Genomic DNA, 12,106 nt, shown 5'->3' on the forward strand with positions numbered 1-12,106 from the left:
TCAGCAATATTACAGCTATATGACGGCGGTCTGTAAAATAATCGAGTCTGGACCAGACAATCCAGTGATTGATATAATGAGCATCGATCAACGCAATTGGGATCGATGACTTGCATCAACCAAGTCAGCGAGCCTGACCACCTGATCCCGTTAGTCGACTTTTACGATAAGCATAGTCGCCTTTTATGGCAACCATCGGTTGCTGAAGACCTATTCTACCCTGGAATCTTCAAGGGTCACATTTTCAATGGAACCAAACACAGAAGATCATTCAGATGCAACAAATGTGCCAGGGACTTATTCCCCTAAAGTGGACATCATAAGGATTTGTGTCTTGTTTGAAATTTGGATGGCTATTTCTGTTTAAAGTGAGTACATATTTCACAGTTTGGTTACTCTCTGCTGGTTTTCTTTGGTAGGCCTAAAATAGTTCAAAAGCAACCAACTGTCTTCAGTATGGCAGTATGACTCTCTAAGATCAGTATATGATCGTGAGTTTGTCAGAACTACTTTGACTTCCATCCAGTGAGTCTGCGGCAGGATTCATGTCATCGTCGTCGTCCTCCACTGAAGAAACATGCCCACTGTTAAATGCACCACATCTTCTTGAGGCAAGGGCGTTACCTGACTACAAAAGTCCAGTTTCCACCCTTGCCGAACTAGGCTGGAATTTCCAGGCTCGATCATAGCACCACCAGTGGCTATTATGAGTTATGTCCCTTCTTTGTCCCTCCTATTTAGCCAATATCAGATTCCACCTCTCGTATCACTTGCATTTGCTTCATACATAATGGTGGCGCCCATTCAAGACTATCTGATCGATAATCAAGACCTAAGTTGTAACAAAACGGGTCATACCTTGAGAAGTGCCTCAAATCATGTGAGCACCTTGATTAAAAACATGAAAAGATTCACAAAATATCTGTCAACGCCCACACGTCGGTACACATGCAAATCCTTCAGTCAACCGAAATCTGCACGTTGAAATCCATGTTGTTTATGAACTGGTTGTCTTGTTTGCTCTGTGATTTTGATTGGACTATGCATAGACTCGTTCATCCAGCCAAAATGTAACTCCGGAATTCCAGCCTAGTTTGACAAGGGTGGAAACTGGACTTTTAGTCAGTCAACGCCCTTGCCTCGGGAAGATGAATGCGCCACTGATACAATTAGTCCAACCGTATTAATGTTTGTACATGTTCACTTGTACCAATATCTTCATATCACATAAACACATCCACACACACACATTGAAAAGTCTATCGTTTCTTCACAACCTCTTCCTCGGGTTCATACTGTATAGAGGGTAATTTGAAGTTGAAAAGGTTGTCGTGAAAATACTCCTCCGAGATGGGTTGGTCGGAGTCCTCAGGGAACCACGTGGGCATTGGGGGCGGGGCATCCTGGCTGGGCTGACGGAGGGGCAGCACAGTATCCATGACCCTGACGAAGGTGTGGTTCTCCCCCGGGATGCAGGAGCTCTGCACGTACAAGATGTTGTACTTTGTGTTGATTCGCCATATCTGAAAAAATAAGTGTTTGTTTGTTTGCTTGTTTAAAGCCGCACTTGGCAATATTCCAGCTATATGGTGGCAGTCTGTAAAATAATCGATTCTGGACCAGACAATCCCGTGATTGATATCATGAGCCTTGATCTACACAATTGGGATACGATGACATGCATCAACCAAGTCAGCGAGCCTGACCACCTGATCCCATTAGTCGCCTCTTACGACAAGCATAGTCGCCTTTTTATGGCGAACATGAAGGAGTGGGGCTATCTAATCATCACTTCGACACAAACAGTCTCCATTTTATAATAGTTAGGATGGTTTTACACTGCTTTTAGCATATTCCAGCAATATCATGGTGGGGACACCATAAATGGGCTTCAAACATAGCACCCATGTGGGAATCTAACTTGGGTCTTTGGAATGATGAGCAAACACTTTAACCCCATCGCCCCCATTTTAATATAATAAGTGAATATAAATGTCTCAAATAACAACCAAAATATAATGTGAAACATTGTTCCAGAAAAGTGATGAAATGGAGTCCCTGATTCCAGTGGTTTTTTTTGCATGACAGGGTGGAAGAAAAAGAAATCTCACATTTTTATAATTATTTTTAAAATTCACATGGGAAACAGAGATTGTCAATGTATCATACATTTTTGAGTAAACCACATAGAGACATCCTGTGATCGTTATTGTGAGCATTGATCCACGTCATCAGGTACGAGGAAACTCTATCAACCCAGTCACAGAGCCTGACTAACGGATCCCTTTGATCACCTCATACGACGAGCATAGGTCACTGGGAACCTATTTTGTTCGTTTGTTTGTTTGTTGTTTAACGCAGCACTCAACGATATTCCAGCTACTTGACGGCGGTCTGCAAATAATCGTGTCTGGACCAGACATCATGAGCTTTGACCTACACAACTGAGATACGATGACATGCATCAACCAAGTCAGTGAGCCTGACGACCTGATCCCGTTAGTCGCCTCTTACGACAAGCATAGTCACCTTTTACGGCAAGCATGGGTTGCTGAAGACCTATTCCAACACAGAATCCCCAAAGGGTCCAGAGCTCCAGATAAGCTTTTGGTGTTGTGGGTATTTTACCGATGCATTTTAAAATCATTGGGTATCAGTAATTCTATCTGGGTATTCAAATTTCTGTTACCCACCAGTATTTACACATGTGGGTATTTAAGTTAAATATTTAAAAACACTATTCATCTAGTCCCTGCAAACTGGTGTCGTGTGGGTTCGAGAGCTTTATAGGACTCAAAAATAGTGCGATACTTCCACAAGAAAGTGTGATGGCAAATGATCATGATGTAACTGTCATCGTGGAGTTTGGCAAGGTTGACGGAATGTCCGTATATAATTTCAACATAAGCTGCTGATTTGCTAATCGAATACACAGGGTAACTTCACAATATTTTGATGATAGGCACAAGTTTTATTTTTGTAGCGTATCTGTAATCTTCTTTGCGTATTTGATATGCTTGAATTTTATTTCACTGCGTGTTTCTGCATTTCTGATGCGTATTTTACGCAGGTACGCAGCTTATCTGGAGCTCTGGGGTCATTTATAAATGAATGTCCTTCCCTGTGATGAGAGATGTTGAACAGTCTCACCCTGAGGCCCTTGAGAGCTTTCCAGTCGTTCCCCATGTGTCCCGGCATCTTCTTGCCCTTCCAGATACCTCCCTTGTCCTGGAAACAAAAACCTCCATTACTGGGCCATTCCAGACACAAGGTCACTCCATGAATGCAATTTTATCATAGTCTGCAATATCATCATAATAAGGGTTATTGACATGAGTTAACTGGCAAAAAGACCACACATTGGTGTTTATGGTAAATAACGAAGAGCTTCCTTCAATAAATCAATATTGAAAATGGATTACAATCGGAATTGGAAATTGAACCGTTCAACAAGTCAAACTAAGTAACTTTCTTGTTTTGAAGTAAACATGGTAAAGCCTACTTATATCATAAATAATATATTATGACTATTGAAAAAAAAGGTGTAGGATTCATAATTTTGTTCGCTTTTTTGTTAAGAGTTTTTTAAAAGAAATTAATCTTAAACATGTTAAACATATATAAAGTAAAAACAGGTAACATTCCGTGAAATTTATATCTCTTCCCATAAATATATCAATAAAAAAACAATTTCTACTCCCCTGTTGATATGAAAAAATGTATACCAGGACAGGCAGAATTCTGTGCATGTTTGAAACTCAGCTACCTACCCCACCACCTCCTATAGACCCCATCCGTCTGTGGGCCTTTGTGACCCCGTGGGTCTGGCTCTGTCCCTTGAAGCCCCATCTCTTCACAACCCCCTGGAACCCGTGATCCACCCTGAAACACAACCAGTGAGATACAGTAGTGCAGTGTGTGACACTTTCACCATCTTCTCAGCTCATCACTCAACGGGGAGATCTCATCAGTTCATCAATAGTTGCAATCTTGTCAGTTCACCTCTCACTGGGGTAATCTGACTCATACCACCCTCACCCACCAAAGACCAATCAGAATGCAGGATTCTAATATGTCATGGTAGAATTACCCGGAAAGCAAAATAATCTAAAGTTTAATACAGTAACTACAACTTTTTAATTTTCAAATTTTTTGGAAATATTTCTTTAACGCCGCACTCAGCAATATTCCAGCTATATGACGGCGGTCTGTAAATAATCGAGTCTGGAGTCTGATTCCAGTTGGTTTTTTTGCATGACAGGGTGGAAGAAAAAGAAATCTCACATTTTTATAATTATTTTTAAAATTCACATGGGAAACAGAGATTGTCAATGTATCATACATTATTGAGCAAACCACATAGAGACATCCTGTGATTGATATTGTGAGCATCGATCCACGTCATCGGGTACGGGGAAACTCTATCAACCCAGTCACGGAGCCTGACTAACGGATCCATTTGACCACCTCATACGATGAGCATAGGTCACTGGGAACCTCTTTTGTTCGTTTGTTTGTTGTTTAACGCAGCACTCAACGATATTCCAGCTACTTGACGGCGGTCTGCAAATAATCGTGTCTGGACCAGACAATCCAGTGATTGACATCATGAGCCTTGATCTACACAACTGGGATACGATGACATGCATCAACCAAGTCAGCGAGCCTGTTCACCCGATCCCGTTAGTCACCTCTTGCGACAAGTGTAGTTACTTGCTTACGTTTTTGCCTGGCAGTCAACATAGTCCCCAACTCGGAAGTGCATGACACTCAAGGGGGTCCCTGAAACAGACCACAAACTAAGGGTGAGTGAGTGAATAGGAATCTATATACCAGTTAGCACATGAGCCACTGTGGCACTAATACCAGGGCTGGGACAGGAACTCAGGTACTCGGATCGTATGGGTCCTGAGTAGGACCCGGACACCCACAGGACTACCCGGACCCGTGGTTAGTCACATGATAATTAATTATATTGTTCAGTGATGATAATAGTCAAACTCAATTGTTACACTACAAGTCACTAATGTTCACATTTCTTTCTGACTATGCACGCTTTCCTTCTGACTTTATATGTGAGTAAAGATACAGCTTCTGTCAACATCAGCATGTGCATGACCAGATCGTTTTATATGTGTATCCAAGTAATTTTGCAAGGGCTCCAGTGAAGCAATTCTCAATAGGACATTTGGTACCCTATTGAGACCTATGGCAGGTGCCAAGGTAGAGAAGGCTAATAGGGGATCGTTACTGGGGAAGTAAATTTGGACTTGTCCCAGCCCTTACTGATATGTAGTGATTTTCGGTTCAATGCTGCTTTGAACACTATCTCAGCTATACAAAGGTGTCAGCTCCAGAACTGAAACAGTTGGAGACATTTAACACTCTGATGAAATTTTGTTGTTGTTTGTTTGTTTGTTGTTTAACGCTGCACTCAGCAATATTCCAACTATATGACGGCAGTCTATAATAATTGAGTCTGGGCCAGACAATCCAGAGATTGACATCACGAGCATCAATCCATGCAATTAGGATACGATGAGATGCATCAACCAAGTCAGCAAAGCCTGACCACCCGATCCCGTTAGTCGCCTCATACGACAAGCATGATCACCTGTTACAGCAAGCATGGGTTGATGAAGACCCCTAATGAAATCTACAAGCAAAGGTATGGTGCTGACTGATCAGTGATCATAACTGGAATGAATCTGGAGTTCAAACCCATAATCAGCAGATCCTGGTACAGATAAGGGATGCAACTCTGCAGTAATAGGTAGGTGGTAAACAAGAAACATCTGAGAAAATTTTCCAATGCTGAGCCTTTTTTATATAGGGAAGTTTTACGCATTGAAACAATACCAAACCAAGAATAGGCTTATAGGTGTGTGCGAGTCTGCTTGTACTAGTCCGGACAGTGTCATATAGTGCTAGCCCACTGAGATACCATGCCGCAGTTTAACATGAATACACCACTCCAACACAGCATACTGACTCCGAGCCGACCATTCCTTGTTTAATCCCCTTAAGCTTACGGTTAACAGCAAGTACCATCTTTTTACGTCTCATCGTTTTACACCTCAAGGGATAGAAACACCGACCCTCCGTTTACCGGAAGACGCTCTCCACAAGACCAGGGGGTTGTATTCTATCTTAAGAACAGATCAGGTACTTACTTCCATGTTTCTTGGCCTATTGTCACCTTTAGATCATCCAACCAGGGCTGCTAGTGAGTGAGTATGGTTTTACGCCGCTTTTAGTCATATTCCAGGAATATCACGGCGGGGGACACCAGAAATGGGCTTCACACATTGTACCCATGTCGGGAATCGAACCCGGGTCTTTGGCGTGACAAGCGAACGCTTTAACCACTAGGCTACCCCACCGCCCCACCAGGGCTGCTAAATAACATTTGTAGCTCATATCAAACTTTTGAGCTTCCTCCTTGACAATATTTGTTCCTGCTCAAAACGTGTTACCATGACAAGAAGGACAATTACATACCTGGCTGAACTTTGGCATTTTCTGTAACAAGGAATCTGGTGAGTCTGCGTTTGGGTGGGACACCTGCCTCTGCGAACAGGTTGTTGTAGTCCTTTGAGAACTGAGGATAAAACAATACAGACTATTGGTCCTGCATGCTGCTTCACATGAACGAGTGACCCGTGAAGACCAGACAATTCAGTGATTGACATCATGAGTATTGATCTACCAAATTGGGCAGGCATTACAAATTTTGTAGGAGTTTCAGATTGGACAGGATTAAAGGCTATGCAGAAGTCAGATATATTCCAGCTATACCATGGCAGCCTCTAAATAAATAAGTCAGCAAACCAATGGTTGATATCATGAGCATTTGTCAACACCCTCAGGGCATGATGACTCACAGCCAGCCAGGTCACACAAACCAACCGATCCCCGATAGTCAGCAATATTCAAGATGCCGTAGTGCGTGAGTATGGATCTGTGCCGCTCTTACCAATATTCCATCAGTATCACAACAGGTGACACCAGAAATGGGCTTCACACATTGTACCTGGGCTGGGAATCCAACCCAGGCCTTTGGGTTAACACTTTAACCACTAGGCTATCCTACCACTCAAGATATGACAAAACCTACGCATCTCCTTTGGCAAGTGACTTTGTTCGAAATGTGCCTCTGTTCACCCAGCAGTGAATGGGTACCCAGGAGGATGAGATGGCAATGTGGTTGTTAACCTTCCAGCACCTCACAGGCAGCTTGGGTTGTATACTCCCCAGGGAGCTGAGAATGAATTTTGAGTGCACACTGATCCAATGACAGGGGTAAAAATAGTGCTTTGAGCATGCCCCTGAGTGGTCTGGAAATATGTGCAATATAAATGGCCTATTATTATTATTATTATTATTATTATTATATAACCATACATATATCTGACACAATACATGACACAATACTTGACAAGTGCAAATGAGACGTGCAGTACCTCACTGGGATCACAGCTGAGAGCGCCGACAACAACGACACCATACTTGTTCTTCCTCCATGGCTTCCATCCAGCGGAAACCTGGTATTTTTCTGGAGGCGTGTAGCGGATCACATGGTTGTCAAGTACCTGGTCAAATTACATACATTAAGGTTGGGACAGTACACCTAAGTCCAGACTTGCACGATACCACATGCAGAGAAATAATTTGTACATGACAATAATACAAAGATAATCCTAATGGTCAGAATGAATGGAAGGGAACATTCACCTGTGCCTAGATTGCTAAAATCAAGCAAAAACATTATTAAGTGTAAATTTTATCAACGCAAGGTGCAATATATAGAGTTCCAACTTATGTTGATAATGAATTGTCAACAAAATATTTTTGTTTCTCAATATTTGTGAGGAGGCTATTAAAGGTCTACATCTACCGAGGTGATGTGAGGTGAAATGGGGTTTAAAACCGCGTCCAAGGTTATTGCACTTATATAGCGACATGCATGTACGTGTGGCAGCTTGTACTAGTCAGGACTGATGCTGATTTATAGTGCTAGCCCACTGACCATACTGCAGTTTAACATGAATACCCCACTCAGACACATTATACTGACTCCGAGCCGACCAGTCCTTGTTTTAGTCCCTTAATGCCGAGCTCCAGAAAGGGTAACAACAAGTACAATCTTTTAACATCTTTTGGTTTAACGCGGCCGGGGATCGAACCCCGGACCTTCCTCTCTCTGGGCGGACGCTCTACCACAAGACCACAGAGGCAATCATCTACAAAGGCATAAAAATAAACCGAGTTCTGGTTCCTAATTCTCCAACACACTTTGTCTCTAACCATCATAATGACCATGTTGGCATATGAAACAAATGCTAAATCTGATTGCATGACACAAAAAATGAACCAGCCCTGAAGGTTTAGCAGAAACTGGTCGATGGAAACCTATCTCTCTTTAGCCGGTGGGCTACATGGAACACAAAAACTCTCCAACTTAATTATCACAGGACGTAATGTGACTGAAGTATCACGATATGTGTTGAGATGTGTGTCGATACGTGAGGTAGGCGTGGTGTCACAGCCCTTCTGGAAACTACTTTGTTTCCCCATGTATGACAGAGCTCCAAATAAGCTGAGTATCTGCGTAAAATACACATCAGAAATGCAGAAATACGCAGTAAAATAAAATCCAAGCGTATCAAATACGCAACGAACATTACAGATACGCTACAAAAATAAAACTTGTGCGTATCATCAAAATATTGTGAAGTAACCCTGCGTATTCGATTAGCAAATCAGCAACTTATTTTGAAATTATAAACAGACATTCCGTCGACCTTGCCAAACTCCAAGATGACAGTTACATCATGATCATTTGCCATCACACTTTCTTGTGGAAGTATCGTGGTATTTTTGAGTCCTATAAAGCCCTCGAACCCACACGACACCAGTTTGCAGGGACTAGATGAATAGTGTTTTTAAATATTTAACTTAAATACCCACATGTGTAAAAACTAGTGGGTAACAGAAATTTGAATACCCAGATAGAATAACTGATACCCAATGATTTTAAAATGCATGGGTAAAATACCCACAACACCAAAAGCTTATCTGGAGCTCTGGTATGAGCTGGTGTGAAAGCTTTAACCACTAGGCTACCCCACCGCCCAAAATCAGCTGGAGTGAATGCTTTGACCACTTGGCTACCTCACTTCCATCCGCTCTACCTTCTGACACTGGCTTGACTCCATCGAAATGCTAGAAAATGTATTTTTACAGGCCATAGGTGAGTGAGTGAGTTGGGTTTAACGCCACTTTTAACAGTATTCCAGTTATATCACGGCGTGTCAGCTTAATGTGGGAGGAAAGCCCAAGTGATGCAGGTCTCACATGTTTACCACTTCAGTGAAACCCACGAGCACGGGTATGGTGGTGACAAACCTAGACACAAAATCGGGGCGAACCAGGATTCGAACCCAAATTCATAGGTTTTTATGCATGCCCAAGGGAAGCAACTCTACACAGCGAATCGCGGTATAGGCCTCAGGGCATCCATCCACATTATTGTGTGTGCTCAGATTTAGCTTCTATTAATATTTTATGATTGTGTATTTTGTCTCCAGTTTGTTGGTAAACCAAGAAAAAGGTGTCACCTAAACACCCAAAGAGATCACCTGTAGCATGGTGGTGAATATCTTCTGTCCATCTGTAGTCCACTGGGGTACCACTCCTATCTTCAATGCCAAAACACCTGTCCGGAAAGTCCTGAAACATATGTCCACAAACTTATGGAATTGAAATAACAATTAACATTACCAATACCATCAATACAATTTAGAAGTTCCTTTCTTCAAAGTTTTGGCAAACATTGAAAAACTTTTTTTCAGCGTATCATGATGATCATGACATTGTTTTCGGCGTTAGAAATTTATGGAGTCATTGAAGCTTCCTGCCACATTAACTGAATCTGACCTCTTCATCATTACACAGTATTAACATTGTCCCGTGAAGATCCGGGTTAGAATTGGTCTTCAGCAACCCATGCTTGTTGTAAGAGGCGACTAACGGGATCGGTTGATCAGGTTGATTGTCACTGGATTGTCTGGTCCAGACTCGATTATTTACAGACTGCTGTCGTACAGCTGGAATATTGCTGAGTACAGAGTTAAACAACAAACAAAACAAAAAGTATTAACATTGGTGTAGGATTCTGACAAGGAACCCTTTGGCTTTAATGTCCATGTTTGCAGCACTCTCGCTCTGATGACCCCTGGATAACCCCTTATTAATCCTTGCTTGATATTCCAGTATCATATCCTGGTTTGTGGCATTTAACAAAGTGTTAAACATCCATGACTTGTACCATTTCCAGTTTTCCACCAACATGAAGCTGCCACATTTTGTTTTTAGTGAAACTCTGTTTCCAAGTTCACTTACTCCACTATAGATGCTATTTACCTTTTTGTGTACTCTTCCCGATCCCAGGGCTCGTCTCGGAGTGGACTTCTGCTGGTTTTGAACACATCTACAGCCAACTCTTGCAGGAAGTCCCTGTTTTCTCGGGTCAAATCTCGGCTTCGTTGTCTTGGTTCCACTTGAACAAACCAGGCTGGTGGAACGGATGTACGTTTCCGTCCTCTTGCTGGTTGATGATTCACAAGGACTCTGGCAAACACGAGAACAAATGTTATGTTTGATTTATGGTAGGATTCAGTTTGTTTGTTTAGCGAAACACTCCAAACAGATCACCAGTGATAGAAATTGGGGTACTTTTCCAATATTCTTTGCCAAACTAGTTGTAGTATCATAAGGACTAGTAGATATTTGCCACCTGTACAGGTCTTGCTATATGTAATCATCATAAGGATGAGTGGACTAAAAATGTTCACCTTGGTGACCATGTAAACAATCGACTACCAGCAAGGCAAATCAGTAACTGAAAGAATGAATGTCCTGCTCTATCGGGATACAATAACACGGATTCCGGGAATACACCAAGTCATAAAAACCAACCACGCCATAGAATTGTTTTGCCTCTAACAACAAGCATAGGTTGTTGGTGACCTATTCTAAGCCTGAATCCCCAGACAGTTTACAACTACAAAAAATATAATTGTTGCAAGGTATACATTGAAGGATTTATTACATTTATCATGTTTATTAGATTTAATATTATGTAGTATTTTGGAAGGTACTGAGGACTTATTCTAACCCGGGATCCCTATGGATTTGTGGTAGGATTCAAATGGGATAGCTAACAGAAACAAAACAACCTAAATCAATCAAATATCATCAGCCGCAAGTAATGACATACATTGATTTTAACCATACAATATTAAATCCAGGGTACCTAATCATGCTTATGTCTCTTAGAGTTATAAACATGGTAATAGTTGAACTAATGCCTAAGTGTGAGTATGTTGGTTGTCTAATGCCACACTCAGCTTGCTCAGCAATATTCCAGCTATATGGCTGTGGTCTGAAAATAATGAAGTCTGCAGACAATCCAGTGACTGACATCATGAGCATCGTTCTAGGCACTTAGGATACGATGACATGTGTTGCAGGGCGTGGAGTCATCCCAAAGATGACATCCTTACCATGTCAGATTGCTGACGGGGTGAACCTCTTTGGTCATGTGGACAAGGCGTCCGACCTCTGATCAGAAGGTCCGTGGTTCGAATCCCATCACGGGACTCGGAAATTTTATGGCCGCTACACATGCATCAACCATGTGAGCGAGCTCGATCACCCGATCCCGTAAGTCGCATCTTACGACACGCATGGGTGACTGGGTACCTATGTTCCTCCCCTGAATACCGAAAAGTGGCATGTTTTGGGTCAAGACTCAACAAAGAATCGTGTTTATCCACAAAATATCGACGGTTAAAAAAATTCCGCATCTTCAAGATGGACGGATTTATAAGACGTTGACCAATACCTTGAAATTGACACATTTTCCTTCAGAAGGCAATTATTTACACAATTTGATGCACGGCACAGTAAACTTCCATATCTTGCGGAGGCCATGCTTAAATATCGCTTATAAACAATGTCAATTCAAATTATCCTCTAAAAATTACACTATATGTGTAAACAATTTCCAATAAATGTAAAATAAAATATGTTAAACTATATT

The 12,106-nt window shown here is 41.8% G+C and overlaps 1 protein-coding gene across 1 annotated transcript; it reads right to left on the reverse strand.

The window, feature by feature from the left end:
- Positions 1-1,066: 1,066 nt before the first annotated feature.
- LOC124137981 (39S ribosomal protein L3, mitochondrial-like) lies at positions 1,067-12,008 on the reverse strand. Its single transcript, XM_046504460.2, has 9 exons — positions 11,909-12,008; positions 10,426-10,632; positions 9,642-9,732; positions 7,464-7,592; positions 6,502-6,601; positions 4,722-4,782; positions 3,771-3,882; positions 3,151-3,228; positions 1,067-1,523 (listed from the first exon to the last, which is right to left on the reverse strand). The coding sequence occupies exons 1-9, from the start codon at positions 11,995-11,997 to the stop codon at positions 1,260-1,262; spliced, it is 1,131 nt and encodes a 376-aa protein (XP_046360416.2). The 5' UTR covers positions 11,998-12,008; the 3' UTR covers positions 1,067-1,259.
- Between the last annotated feature and the right edge of the window lie 98 nt (positions 12,009-12,106).

The sequence above is a fragment of the Haliotis rufescens genome, unplaced genomic scaffold (genome assembly GCF_023055435.1).
Source record: "Haliotis rufescens isolate VD_foot unplaced genomic scaffold, xgHalRufe1.0.p SCAF_17, whole genome shotgun sequence".
In the NCBI taxonomy this organism is placed as follows: domain Eukaryota; kingdom Metazoa; phylum Mollusca; class Gastropoda; order Lepetellida; family Haliotidae; genus Haliotis; species Haliotis rufescens.